Source organism: Harmonia axyridis, chromosome 2, assembly GCF_914767665.1.
Source record: "Harmonia axyridis chromosome 2, icHarAxyr1.1, whole genome shotgun sequence".
NCBI lineage: Eukaryota > Metazoa > Arthropoda > Insecta > Coleoptera > Coccinellidae > Harmonia > Harmonia axyridis.
In genome coordinates this window covers 51867102-51882129 of record NC_059502.1, presented here as the reverse complement: position 1 = coordinate 51882129, position 15028 = coordinate 51867102, and the positions used below count along the sequence as shown (strand labels likewise).

At 30.7% G+C, this 15028-nt stretch overlaps 4 protein-coding genes across 5 annotated transcripts in view; 2 read left to right on the top strand and 2 right to left on the bottom strand.

The window, feature by feature from the left end:
* Positions 1-591: 591 nt before the first annotated feature.
* On the bottom strand, positions 592-2999 carry LOC123672271 (prolyl endopeptidase). The gene has a single exon (XM_045606317.1). It carries the CDS (start codon positions 2859-2861, stop codon positions 657-659), a length of 2205 nt encoding a protein of 734 aa, XP_045462273.1. The 5' UTR covers positions 2862-2999; the 3' UTR covers positions 592-656.
* Positions 3000-3008: 9 nt separating this feature from the next.
* LOC123672272 (conserved oligomeric Golgi complex subunit 6) lies at positions 3009-9627 on the top strand. Its single transcript, XM_045606318.1, has 9 exons — positions 3009-3306; positions 3391-3665; positions 3727-3964; positions 4329-4453; positions 6460-6683; positions 6770-6930; positions 6997-7224; positions 8811-9134; positions 9253-9627. Exons 1-9 carry the CDS (start codon positions 3232-3234, stop codon positions 9490-9492), a joined length of 1890 nt encoding a protein of 629 aa, XP_045462274.1. The 5' UTR covers positions 3009-3231; the 3' UTR covers positions 9493-9627.
* A 1786-nt stretch (positions 9628-11413) lies between these two features.
* Positions 11414-11943, bottom strand: LOC123672276 (cytochrome c oxidase assembly protein COX16 homolog, mitochondrial). The gene is made up of 2 exons (XM_045606323.1): positions 11761-11943; positions 11414-11704 (listed from the first exon to the last, which is right to left on the bottom strand). The coding sequence occupies exons 1-2, from the start codon at positions 11871-11873 to the stop codon at positions 11503-11505; spliced, it is 315 nt and encodes a 104-aa protein (XP_045462279.1). The 5' UTR covers positions 11874-11943; the 3' UTR covers positions 11414-11502.
* Positions 11944-12644: 701 nt separating this feature from the next.
* LOC123672267 (serine/threonine-protein kinase N) overlaps positions 12645-15028 on the top strand; it is an 86997-nt gene continuing 84613 nt past the window's right edge. Inside the window, exon 1 of one of the 2 annotated variants that reach the window (XM_045606302.1) lies at positions 12645-12901. In XM_045606302.1, coding sequence (XP_045462258.1) covers positions 12881-12901 — 21 coding nt within the window. In that variant the 5' untranslated portion in view covers positions 12645-12880. Of the gene's footprint in view, positions 12902-13586; positions 13725-15028 lie in introns of those variants that run through there. The other variant, XM_045606301.1, reaches the window with a different exon arrangement.

Genomic DNA, 15028 nt, shown 5'->3' with positions numbered 1-15028 from the left:
ATAATTCATTGATTAAATTGGATAAACCTTCAGCTATAGTTTTTCAACGGATGAGCAATGGATTTTTTTCAACAAGGAGAACTTTCAGCTTTTCTCTAAAATTCATAAATTTTAGAAAACGCTATGGTACAGTTTTCTTTCATTTGGGTAAAATATTTTTAGTTTACAAATAATTGACATAAAAAAATGAGTTTCTGGCGATTTTTGCAACTCTGACATCACAATAATTGAAGAAATCAATCCCTTCATTTTACATATTCAAGATAATTAAAAATCTCCAATTTGTACAAGGCCATGGCACATTTCTACAAGTGATTTCAGTCCAATTTGTATAAACGTTCAATTGAGTTACATCTCAATACAGCAATTTTCATAATTTTTTAATTAATTTATTGTAATAACCTTCAAGAAAATAACTATGTTCTGAATTTTTTCAGTGTTCAGTTCTAAATCATTTGAAACAATAATTGACTTCATCTTCATTGCATTCTATGTGAAAACCGAAGTTGTTACTGACTGATTAAAAATATGTTAATTACACACTTATAAGGAGTAATTTGAATCAGTAAAAAAATAGAGAATTTGAAATACTTCAGTAATACACACGATTTAATTGTAATTTGAGTTTACACACAATATAATATAAAAGTACAAATTTAAGTATGAAAAGGAATATTCAAAGTTCTTGAGACAAAACAAAATATATCTGTTAATTCTTCGATTAACTTGGATGTTGGTTTTCCACTACCATGTCCAGCTTTGGTTTCCACACGTATGAGCAATGGATTTTTTTGATGCGGAGAACCTCCAGCTTTCCTCTGCAATTCAGCAATAAATTTCAGAGAATGCAATGGTACAACTCTATCATCATGATCGGCCGTCAACAAAAGTGTTGGAGGATACTGTTTTTCTTCATTTGGCTCAAAGATATTATGTAGTGGAGAATACTTAATGAGATAACTGAATTGCTCTTCAATAGATGCACATCCATAATCAGTCTTCCAGGCGTGACCAATGGTAAATTTATGGTAACGCAGCATATCTAAAACTCCTACTTGGCAAATCGCTGCACCAAATAGTTCAGGCGCCTGATTGATACAAGCAGCTATTAGAAGGCCACCATTGGAACCTCCTTGAATTACAATATTTTTATTATTTGTATAATTTTTTTCAATTAAGTACTTTGCTGCATATTGAAAATCATCAAAACAGTTTTGCTTATTGCCAAAACGACCTCCATCGTGCCATTTGTCTCCATACTCTCCACCACCACGAATATTAGCTAGTGCATAAATTCCTCTAAAGTTATCAGTGAAAATCAATTTTGAGACTCCGAAAGATGGGGTCAAACTCACGTTGAAACCCCCATAACCATACAACCAAACCGGTGTATCGCCAGATGGATTATCTAATTTTCCTTTTCGAGCAACCAAAAACATTGGAATTTTGGTTCCATCTTTACTATCGTAAAATACTTGTCTGGTTTCATAATTATTTCTTTCGAAATCTCCAACAACAGTTTCATGATACACTTTCACTTTGATATCGTCTCCGTCAAAATCGACCTGATAGATGATATTAGGTGTTAAATATGAACAAAAGCTGTAAAACATCTGATTATGATCTCTTTTGCAGGAAATATGCATAATTGTTCCAAGTTCCAATTCGAATTCATGCACTAATTTTCCTGTGGTAATTTCATATAAATGTAAGATATGCTTTACATCATGAAGTTTGGATACAACAAAATATTTATTGTCTACTGTTTCTATATCATCAATAACATCTTTTTCATGTTGAGGAACTATAACTTTCCAATTTTCTTCAGTACAATTTTTCAAATCAATAGCTATAATATGATAGTTCGGTGCATTTCTATTGGTTTTGAAGTAAAAGATATCATCATTATTAGTGATGTACTCATAATCGGCATTGAAAGTTTCTACAATTGGCTGAAGAGATATTTCCCCTGTGATCTCTTTTCCTTTTTCCAGTTTCCCAATGTAGAGCAAGTTATTCTTACAACCTTTTACTGGCGATATAACTAAGTAATTACCACAATAACTAACAGTAGCTCCCATTCTCAAATGAGGATCATCGAACTTTACCACAACAACATCTTGATCCTGGTTGGTACCAAGTTTATGATAATACAATTTTTGATTTTCACTTGAATCTATCTCTGTACCATCAGATTTCTTTTGATCTAAGTAACCACCATAGAAAAAGCCAACATTATCTTTCATCCATGTTAAAGAAGAATACCTGACCTTCTTAAGAACTTCACTATAATCCTTACCAGTTTCAACATCACGAAATCTTACTTCAATCCAATCTGAACCACTCTTACTTAAACCATAAGCAAAGGTATTTCCATCATCTGAGAAAGCACTGGATTGTAGAGCTACTGTTCCATCTTGGGACAAGGTATTTGGATCAAGAAAAACGTCTCCTTCACTATGTAATTTGTCCATTTTATATATAACACTTTGATTTTGTAAACCACTATTCCTGTACTGAAAATAATAAGATCCACGACGATAAGGATTAGAAACTTTACGATAATTCCATAGCTTAGTAATTTTACTTCTTATAGCTTCTTTGTATTGGCAACCATTTAAGAAAGGTATGGTTACATTATTTTGTTCTTCAATATACTTCTTTGTGTCTGGAGAATTTGGACTTTCTAGCCATCTATAAGGATCTCTGATTTCAGTACCAAAAAAATCTTCAAGCAAACAGTCCATTCGCTCTGCTCGAGGATAAGTAAATGTAGTGCTCATTTTTGTTAAGGTTTTATCCACAACCCTCAAATCAGCGAATAATCTCTTAGTAAGGTTACTGAGGTAGTTAATTTTCATTCGGTGAACAACATACAAGTCTCTAAGGTAACACTGGTAATAGTTAAACCATTTATTTAATTATTGATAAGTATTTAAGTTTGGTGAAATAAAGCCTTTGTGTAATGGTTTAATCTTTCAAGAGATGAAAGGAGAAAGATGAAATGACAAAAACTGAAGTTGTCATTAGCAGCGCGCATGATTTTTTTGCTGTTTCATATGTCTACGAATCAGGTGTTTGAAAAAATGAAATGTTGAATTCTGGTTAAAAATAAATAGTTTAGGTGGGGTAAAATAATAACAGTATTACTTTTTTTGTAATTATAATTATAAATAAATATATTTATTCATATTATTGTTCACTGCAAAAAAAAACAACATACACATAAATATGCCTGAAAACAACGAAAATTTATTATCTCGACGTTTGAATAAAGTTCTAGAATCACGATTTGAAAATGATAAGGTAAATATCAGTTATTTTAATCCTAAACATAGTTCTTATATCCCAATATGCTTTTAATTTAAACTACCATACTAATGATTTCAGGATACACTGGATGCTCTTAAGCAACTATCTACATTTTATAAGGAAAATACAATTCAGGCAAGGAGAAATCTCAGGAGTCAAATAGAAAAACAAAGCCTTGAAATCAATGAAAACTTCTTGTCTTCTTTCCGAGAAGTCAAGGATTCCTTCGATTCAGTTTATAAAGACATAATGGAGATTAATAAACAGCTTCAAGAAATGACAACAAAAGTACAGAACACCAAAACACATACCAGGAAATTGTTGGATCAAACCAGCAGTTTACAAAACGATGGGTATGAATCAATAGATATTAATATTTTACCAAAAAATTTAATGGTTTTTATTTTATTTCAGTTTAAATAATGAAATCCAACAAGTAATTGTTAAAGCATTTTTAAAAACATTTCAGTTAACACCTGATGAAATTCTTATACTACATGGTAATAAACAGAATCGGAATTCACCAATAACAAAAGAAATATTCAGTGTTTTGGATAAAGTTCATAATATTCATGAAAATTGTAAATTGTTGATGCAAACTGGACACCAAACTTTAGCTCTTGATATAATGGAGCAAATGACTTTACATCAGGTAAATGAGAGATATAATCAGTAGTATTACTACATAAATGATATGTCTGTGGATATACATCACGAGTATGCATGACAAGTAGTTTTTTTTCAAGCAACTCTGTTGCTGAGATAAATTCTAACGACTGGAATTTTGGTAGACTATTTTACAAAGGGAAAGATAAAAAATTATAATGATATAATTTTGCAGAAATTAAGTTTAGTGAGTTTTCTTCTAGTTAGAACCCAATTCATCAAATATTTTCTGTATTGCATTGAATTTTATTTTTCCACAGAAAGCATTACTGTCGTAACTATTGTTGTATTTTTTATGTCTATTTTTATGTGGGAGACAAATTTATTATTTAAAAAAAACTCTATACTAGGAAGGAGCTTTGGAAAGGATGTACAGATGGACACAAAATTATTGCAGAAATATTGATCATCCAGATTACACAGAAATAGTGACTCTAACAATGGAAAGACTACAAGAAAGAAAAGTATTATTTGAGTAAGTACATGTTATTATTTTAAATCATTCAAATCAATTTGGTTCAGTTGAAAATGATAAATAAGTTTCGCTCTGGTTTGTGTACTGTTCTGAAATTTCCGCTTGTATTTCAGAGTATCGTGATAAAACATTATCACGTTAAATTTAATTTAAGGTTTATTCAGATTATTGTGCAATGTTGCATTGGTAACATACCATGGTGAATCATGCATAGCATGAAGATTGAGCTCTTTGAATGATATTTATAGTAGATTTGCTGGAGCATTCCCCTAGTTCAATGTCGTAAGTCCATATTGCTTTAATCTCTGATTCTTCCCAACTTGTTTCCTTCTTTTATGTTGATGGTGTTGTTTCCAACTTAGTTTTTCGTCTAGATATTTGGTTCAAGTATCATACTGATGACATTTGCTACATGCTGCATAGAATTATTATTGATTTTGACTGCACGACACTTTCCTTTTCTCAATGTGGATGTTACCTGGTTCAATTTTGACTCTTAAAGTTCATTTTCCATCTTTCAAACCATTTTTGAAGCAAGTATAGGTGATTTAAACTGCATGTCTAGGTGATGCTACTGCAGGATGTCCAGCACTAGCTAGTATGTGTGTGTCATCAGCACATCATCGGATCTGTTGTGGTCTATTATGTCAGTTGTGGACAGGTCCGCAGGGTATAAGAGGTAGAGTAGGGGGCCCAGTACATTCCCCTGGGGCACACCTGTTTCAATTGGTTGGAATATTCGCCATTGAATTTTGTGTTGAAGATGCGATCTCTTAGGTGAGATTTTAACAGTAAGAAGTAGGATGGGAGCTTTTCCTAAATTTTGTTAAGAAGGTTTTCATGCCAAACCCTATCAAATGCCTAGCTCATATTAAAAAATGCCTGTTAATCTAGTGTACTGCCCTGTGGAATTTTTGGATGGTTGAGTGGTGCTGGCTCAACTAATCTGGTTCCACATTTATTATTCCAATAATTTTCTGGTAAATCTGATTTTACAGGATTTTGTGCAGAATTGTCAAGAAACTTATAGGCCGATAAGATGAGACATCGTTAGGGTTTTCTTTGGTAAATCAGCTTTTCCAAGGTTTTGGATGAAATTGGCAACTGTTTTATAGGCATATAGGATAATATTATGAGGATTTTTGCCTGGTTTTGGTATTATAATAATTTCCGATGGTTTGAATTGCTTAAGCCAATTGAAAAAGAATATAATATTTTTACACTCTCTTTTGGCAATTTCTTCAGCATTTTTGCTGTTATTTTATCTGAGCCTTATGAGTGGAGAACTAGGAATCATATTGCCTCCCACATTGCCAGTGTATTATTTTTTTGGTTATATTATTTGGATTTTATGTAGGATTCCCACGGAATAGTCTTTATTGAGAAATAAACACAGACATATACATCATTAACATCTTCTGTCGTCAATTCATACAGTTAAAATGATACATTAAAACATTAAATCTGTGAAAAAAAACACACGGCAACAAATTTATTATGCATTGAAAAAAATCTAATTGTCTATAGTTTTCACTATTTACAACTTATTCTGTTAGATAGTTGTTTGTACCAATAGTACCTATGAAAATTAAGTTATTTGTTTAAGAAATCTTGCTTCAAAACTTGGATATAAATTTTATTTCTTCAAAAAAAATAACACATACAAGTTCAATTATCAAGTATCTTACCTTATTTGACATTTCTCTGAAACAACATTGAAACATTTATGCCTCTATATTAATCCATAACTTACAAACTCAATAGAGAAAGAAGATCTAGTGTAAAGGTCTTTAAATTCAGTGAGAACATATGATGAAATGTATTTTATTATAAATTTGTTATCCAAAATTGAACTGATTATGTTTTAACAAAATAATAAAGTATAATATAATTATCGGTGCCTCATGGCAACAAATTTTCATTTTCAAATTTCTTTCATTCACTACGCAAAGCATAAAATGAAATTTTCAAAGAATTGATAGCAACAAAAAATTTTTTTTTTTCAGATACATTTTAGAAGAATATTGTATTGCCAGGAGAGATGTTCTTGTTGGGGATTTTATAAATGCATTGACTCGCGGGGGCCCATCTGGAAAACCAGCTCCTATAGAAACTAGGTCACATGATCCCCAAATTTATATAACAGACATGCTGGTTTGGTTAAATAAGTCGATCCCTATTGAAAAAAACAATATAGATATGCTTGTCTCTCGTTGTAAACAAACGGAAGGTAATTTTGGGAGTGAAATTTTTGCATATATCGTTATACTGCATAAATTTTGATGTAAAGCAACTAATAGCTATTTCCTCTCATAGAACTATCGAATGCTTTGAATAAAGCACTAAACAGTATTTGTGAAGGAATATGTCAAACACTAAAGGTTAGAGTGGATAAAATTCTCAATACTGTCAACAATGCTGCTGTTATATACTCTGTCACAAATTTGATAAGATATTATAAAAAGTGTATTTGCAAGGTAATATACAAAACAAACAAAAATCAAATATAATAAGTGGCTTCATATAAAGAACTGTTTTTGCAGATAGTTCCAGCTGGTGCTCTTGAAATAACCCTAACGGAATTACAGAATTTCAGTGAAGAAACCTTTATGACCACTCTCAATCAACAAATCGGCAATATGTTAATAAGAATAGAAGCTCCCCAAAGAGATTTGTGTCCTACGCCTGCTATAACTCACATACTTGCCATTTTGAGGGACCTTCTATCTACAGCAAATATGAGTGAAGGCAGAGAGACAGATATGATGAGAGTAAGTCCCAAAAACTTTTTTTTTCTATTATTTTTATAGCGAATATTGTAATATAATACTGAAAGCTTTCACGATTGAACAGAGTTATGAAATTCCTGGCTTTTCAGCAGTGGTCTAATCAGTTTTCTACCTGACATTTCTTGGTCATATAGGGTTTTCCAATAAGAATTTTCGTTTTGATATTGAAAAAAAAAACTAGAATATTTTAAGAAGAATCAATGGATGATTATTTAATTTGCTGTCACATCTACGAATGCAGCACCATATCCTTTTATGAAACTTTCAATTACCAATTTGTACATTTGCGACTGTTGTCCTCGATAACTTCATGAATGCCATCTTTAAGGTCTTGAATTTATTGTGGAGCAGTGGCACAGACACAAGGTCTTGGTGGTCATTTATGATCACCTAGATAAATAATATGGCCAGAAAAATTTTCTTGCAAAATTGCAATTGTTTCGTTGCTTGTGTGGCAATTAACATTGTCCACAACAAATTCTTTCAATTCCTGTCATAAACAATCCTAATTCCCAAGAACGACGACCAATCGACAAACCTGGGTTTTCGTCAACAGCAGAAATATTCTTAGTTGTTTTGTGATCTATGACAGCAAAATGTTCACCATTTTTCTAGTGAATTTTAACAATTTCAATGCGTTGTTAAAGCGTGTATCGTTCGGTTCTTAGTAATGGCGTAGTTTTCACTTGTCAAATGTCAAAAGATAACAGCTAGAGAAGTGACAGCTGCCCAGATAGCGGGCTATTCAAAATTAAACCTCTTAGATTTTTTTTTTTTGATTTCAATTAAATTGTTAGAATAAAATATTGAATTCAGTATCACTCTTTAAACGGCGTATTAATATTATAATAACAACACAAACAAATAAAGTTGTTCCAATAGTTGGGATGTTTCATCACCTCCACTTCTGTTTGGTTTTATGTTTATTTATTTTTACTGGATAAACTCAAATTCAGAATTAGTACAAAAGAAAAAAAATTATAAATAATATACATCTACAAGACACGTTCCAGATAATGAACAAGAGATTGATTTAAGTATAAAAACTATCAATTAGCACTAAATTTTTTTCTTCAATAATTTATTTCAGACCTCATAATTATCATTTACATGTGTCACAATGTCAATGTATAAGAACGTAATATTTTAATTCCCTCTTTTGAAAATTCCTTTTTTGCTGTTATCTTATATGGGCCTGAAGATTTGTAGTTCGTTAGTATTTCTCTCAACATTTTATTGTTTTTGAACAATTGTTATGTCTCGCTTTCAAGGCTGTCATGTTTCTGAAGTTGGAAGCTCCGACAGGTTGAGATGTTGTGGGGAAAAAAAGTTTCAGCATGTAGAGCTAAGAGATCTGCATTCTTTTGGTCACTTTGTCCCCATGGGCCAGGTATTGGGGTTTGTTTCCTTATTGGTGGATCTGTTTTAATTAGTCTTAATTTCAAATTAATAGAAGGCATTCCCTTCAATAGGAGAGAAGAGACACCAATCGTCCATGGCATCTGATGAAAACAGATTTGGAGTTCTAGTACAGTTTTATCTTTTGTTATAGGACAATTTAATTTCAGATTGCCCAGAGTATATTAGAACCAACATTGAGGGCTGTAAATGAACAAGCATCAAGATTGCCTCCTACAGATATGGCTGTTTATCTATTGAATTGTATGTATTCGATGTATACATGTTTATCATTGTACGAGTTTATGGATGAGAGATTAGAAAGGCTCCAAGCGCAGTCGGATGCACAAATTGACACATTAACTTCCGAACAGGCTAGCTCGTTAGTGGCTAATTTGTCATTGGGCCCGATATATACTATATTGCAGGATCAGAGTCATGGTCCATTGTCTAGCATTCCCGGAATGGAACCAAGCAATCTACGAAAATTTTTGGTAAGTTTGTAGAGCAGCGCTTTTACATATTTTCTATTTTCTGAGAAATTTGAAATAACACAAATGGATCAATCTATTACAATACTTAATTCTTTAAATTGAAGAAATTCTTTTTCAGGATAAATTGGATTACCTGATTTCTACACCTGAGTCTTCATTGCTTCCTCAAATTAACTTATTGTCATCGTCCAAGCATAAACATGCCATACAAAAGAGGGCTTTTGATCTTCTTATAGCCATATACAAACAACTCTATGAAGGAATCAATAATCCATCGAATTTGTATGAAAATCCTCACCTAATTTTGAATAAAACACCAGAAGATTTGACAAAATCGTTGAATAAACAATTTTTGTAAATTGAAAATGTTATTTGTATGATTTATATTAAAGTTTTATTGAATAAAAAGGAGCTGATATGTATGTAGCACAAAATAAAGGCATACTTGTAGTAAATTGTAAATAGCACAAAATAAAGGCATGGTTGAAGTAAATCTCATAATTGATTTGGTGAAATATTTTTTCACTTTGGGTATCCGTGTGTTATTGTTTATTCTCTTCTTTCATCTAACATTATTTACAATAATAAAACTTTAAATTTTTTTGAAGGAAAAAAAATTATTTGTAAGAATAAATTTCGAAATTCCAGATTCACAGATTTTTTCCATCCCAAATGTTTACCTAGGGCTTCCTCTACCTTTGCTTTCAAATTAATTTTAGGTCATTTTAAACAACTTTAGTTTCTTGTCTGTCGGTCTGAAAATATTTGTAACAACCTTAACTTCTATAATTCTTATATGAAAGTTGATGAAAATTTGATTTTTTGGTACAACCGATCTAATAATAAGTACATAATGCATAGAGAAAGGCAGGAATGGGCTCAACAGAAAGGTGAGATACTAAGTTTACACCTCCTGACTAAAAGGCCAACCAACGAATGTTTTGATTGGTTGAACATATCAAACTATTTTAGATCACGTGATTTGGCATCCCTAATCAATAGTTGAAATTTATACATCTTTGCCCTTTCCATCATGGTCACATGACATACGATTCAATCTTTCTCTATCTAATTTTTGGAATCAAAGCACTGCTTAGATCATTGGGTATTACCATAGACTTATTATCCCGATACGTCTAAGGGCATAACATTGGCTTCAATTCAATGTCGATTACTTCAATTGTTGGAACAAAACCGTATAAAGCATGCTTGATTTTGCCTTTTCGAGATATGTAATGGTGTATTGGCGTCAAGTAGTTTTACATATTGTAGTCTATTATTTTCACAAAAAAACATTGGGAATCATTTGAGGAAACAAATTTTTCAACCTGGCCTGAAATTGTCAAAGTTTACGTCTTGAAATGCATAGGATCCAAAAATCAAATAAAAAATCCATTCTTCCACGTTCTAGTCCCAAGAGACTGTTTTTATATAATAATAATAATAACAGTACTTTATTGCATATGCAATTGGCAATAAAGTACTGTTATTATTATTATATAAAAAACAGTCTCTTGGGACTTTTATATAATTTCATAAACATTGTAAAATGTACACTATGTAGCCCCAGTCATATACACCTACTTTGATTACAAATAAAGATCTATCTACCTCTAGATTTGCATTCAAAATTAGCATATCACATGATGAAAACTTTAGTTTGGAATATCTATGCCAAATTTGAGTTGAATATCTTGTGCAGAAAATATGCTATGAGAAAAATCTTGAAAAGAATCAAACTAGAACACCCTGTATCTCGAAAACAAATTGTTTGCGGCAATTGTTTATAGGACCTTTTTTTTCTTAAAATGATCCAAGGAATCCGTCATTTTTGTTTGTACTTCCAATTTAGGATCACCCTGTATTTTTAATTTAATTATATGAAATTTTACTGCTAAATAAATCTTAATTATTATTTAATTTCTTTTCCAATATACAACTTTTCCCATAGATAATTTGCCAGTTTGGTAATTGTTGTTCTTACTAAACTTGACCAGTGTGTGTGTAGAAAATAAGGGATACCCTCTAATGGGACAGATAAGTCCATCTGATTAGCCAAAGTAAATATTTGCCAAGGTAAATCTGTACCATAGATAGAAGTATAAAATTTCTTTTGTTGATTATAACAAAAATGATAGAAGATATACATAGTATTAATTTCCTACTATTTAATCCATACAACACCAGTCTATCATTTCTGATATAATTTTTGGATCACCACTTCGAATTTTGTATAACAACAAATCTTTTCAACTACTGAAAAAACAATTCTGAAAACGGAATATGTAAATAGTTTAATACTATCCAGTAATCTTAACTAATTACATTGACTATAACTTAATTTTTTAAAACATATTTAGTTTTAGTACTATTTCGGTCTATTTTTGTTTGCCTCTATAGTTCCTTCTTCCCATGGTCTAGGACCTCGTACATTTTCCCAATTATCGATGTCTAATTTTTGTAATTTTTCATATTCAGCTTCAATTGTAACCTCACTTGGGGGTTTCATTTTTATACCTTCTTTCTCAAAGTCTTCTCGGGAAATAGAACTTTTATTGGAGTATTCATATCTATGAATAATATACGAAATTGATTGATTGGTAAGAATGATTTGATTATTTTTCACCTTAAAGAAGTAAAACCTTTCAGTCCAAAGGAACCTCCCACACATATAATGAAGAAAGGTAAGCCTTTTTTGAAAAAAGGCGATTTGAAAAATTCAACTATAGCCAATTTCATATTAGCATATAAAACCTGAAATCATCAAATTTTGAATTTCAAAAGACTAATTGTCATTGAGGTTAAATCACAGAAAACTATTGCATAAATCATCAAGACTTCTATGGATTCAAATAGTTCAAAAATTAAATTGAGTGGCTCTAAATTTTTGAAAATCAAGAGTCTACAAGTCCAGTACATGGAGACAATAATTCAATTTAAATTTATCATCATAGTTATGAAGATGGATTATTGATAATTATTTTCGATATCCTCTACTGAAAATACTTTGAGAATAATTGTACAAATAATAAAATAAAAAATATTAGGTGGTGTTTTTGAAAATCTCAAGTTATTTTTGAAAGGGGTAATGAGTACAAAATCTGTATAAAATGTTCTTGGCGATCTTTTGAAGTCCTGATGTATTTTAAGCCAATAATTAACTAATAGGATACTTCAAGATGGAATATATTGCTTTAATGAAGATGGCTTAATAGATAGTTACAGGTTTTAGTTTTAAAGATTTATAAAGTTTACAAAGTGACCCAAATATCATTATAACATAAAAAAAAATATTCGTTATCGCTGCTATTGGGAAACACCCAATTCATTTAATATAGTACTCGATACTTTGTTTGATTAAACATTAACGAAAAATATTCAATTCGAAATGTATAAAATTCCCAATCTCCTAATTTGTATTATTTTTACTGTTCCAACAAAGGCGGCACCTGTTGTTCACCCGTTAGAAACACGCGACATTTGATCTCCACCAATGAAATTATGATCATTGTTGTTATTAGTTTTATGCTGGTCGGCAAAGTAGTGAACGTGGTGCTTTTGAATTATTATAGTCGTCTCGTATTCTTAAGTTTATTTTGAAGATACTGGACGCGTATTTCGATAAGTTCAAATATTTGTGGTTCGAATAGAGTGAAATAGCATAGTGTAATGGATTTTGTTTTAACTGTGTGAATACATTTGTTGTACACATAAATAATCATCCTGTGATGTGAATTGCATTCAAAATGGCGGATTCATATTACCAGGTGAGAAGGACATTATTTTTGTTTATATATTGGTTTTTTCAATTGAAATATTTCATTACTCAATGTAGAATTTTAACAATTGGAAAAACAAGTCGAGGTTTATCGTAGCCCTGATTTCCATGGATTGTAGACTGGCATAACCATTGTTTATTTGGCAGATGTACAAAATTTAAGGTTAACTTGTATTCTGAATTATCCAGTCTTTTTTGTTATTACCATTTCTAAATGTTTCCATGATTTAGTGTTTCAAGGTAATCAGTCCAAATGAACTTGTTTTTGAGAGGAATCCTTTTTAGATGTGTTACCTAAGAGAATTTAGATTTAATTATACCTGAACCTATAACATTTGTAGACGTTCAAAACTTATCTATGTAATTGCATTACAAATTTGAAATTCTGAATCCTATATGTACTTTATTTGAATCATTCGACATTTTACTTGAATAGAGTTCTACTGATATTGTTTCTTATCCACCTTTGTGTAGTTTAGATTAGGTTTGTTTAATTTTTGATATAATCTACATAAATGCAATAATCACAATTAATTGACAAATCATAGAAAATATTGATAAATTATACACATTATAATGGTTCATTAATATCATCCATAGATTTTGAGATCAATATTTAAAAAAAATTCTAGTTTTCTATGTTGATATGAATTGAAGCGTCTCAAAAGATACAACTTTGAAGTGGAAAAAATGTCAAATGTAGAGGCAAATATTGAAAGAAAAATATTTATACTCATTCCAGTATTGAAATATGAAATAAATGATGTGCATTTAAAATGTTTCAACGCTTACATAAGGATTTCATACTTTGGGTAAGTTAATGCTTTTTATATAAGTCATGGAAAATTCTTACTAGATTTGGAAAATACTTATATTTCGAAGAACGTTTTGAAAGCATAGTTTTCTGTCCGAAAAGTATATACCTACCTAAGAGCTAAAGACCACTTATCAAGATTGTTTAATGGTGTAAAATTACCAATTCAGTATAAGATGACACTGTTTGCAACATATAAACAATAAACAAATAAATGTCTTGTATAAGTCATATTGGATGAACGATTTGAAACGAGAATCTACATGAAAAATTGCAAATTTTTGAAAGGATGCTCAACCATTGTGGATAAATAATTGAATAACTGTAGCATGATAAATGAGACTTCCAAATTTATAAATTATGAAATTTGAAAGACGTCAGTGCCAAACAGTATCAATATACAGCCAATTCTTAAGCAAAAAGTCATGATGAATTTTTTTTTTTGGAAAGAATAATCATCTGCAAACTGAGGCTTGAAACTCTCTAAAATAAAATATAGGAAAATATAGAACATGAGGAAACTCTGTATTTTAAGCAAGAAATGTGGTCATTCGAGCAACTGCACTAGCTGTGTAACCATCTATCATTCCAAATTTCCTATATTTAATATAAAGATTTCTACACCAGATAACATTTCAAAATATCTGTTCAAAAATGCAATAGGAAGTAATACAGGTAATTCTTAGGACCTTAGGCAATACATAAAATATTAAGGTTTTTCAATAGGTAGGTATTATACAATTTAAATCGGTTATGATGACCTATTTTATAAATAAAATAATAACTGTATTGTTTTTTGATATTTTTTGTCATTTGTGTTCAGTAGGTTATTCTGGAAAGATGACGCTTCAACACCGTTTAGAAATTGTCAAATTTTATCGAAATCAGTGCTCATTTGTGAATATTGAGATAAGTTTCATAAGAATTCATGGACGACATTATATGGTTAATCGATTTTATTTGTCTGGCTATAATATAATGACTACCAATTTTTTATGATATTGGTACTTACAAGATTCATATCAAAATCAAGAAAAGTTGGAAAATTTTTTATGTATCTTCAGCATATCTCTAGCTCAAACTATCAATACCTTTAGTGTAAGTAAATAACTACCGAATTCGAAAAAATTTTTTATTGAAAATTCGACACATTTTCTATTAAAAAATAATGTCTGGCTTCTCAGGGATCTTCAATATTGCCTGGCGAGGATTTTTCCACTATGTAAAGTGTCCGTCAATTGAGATAATCTTTTGATAATTTTCTGAGTAACAGGTAAATTTCAGTTTTTATACTCATGACGG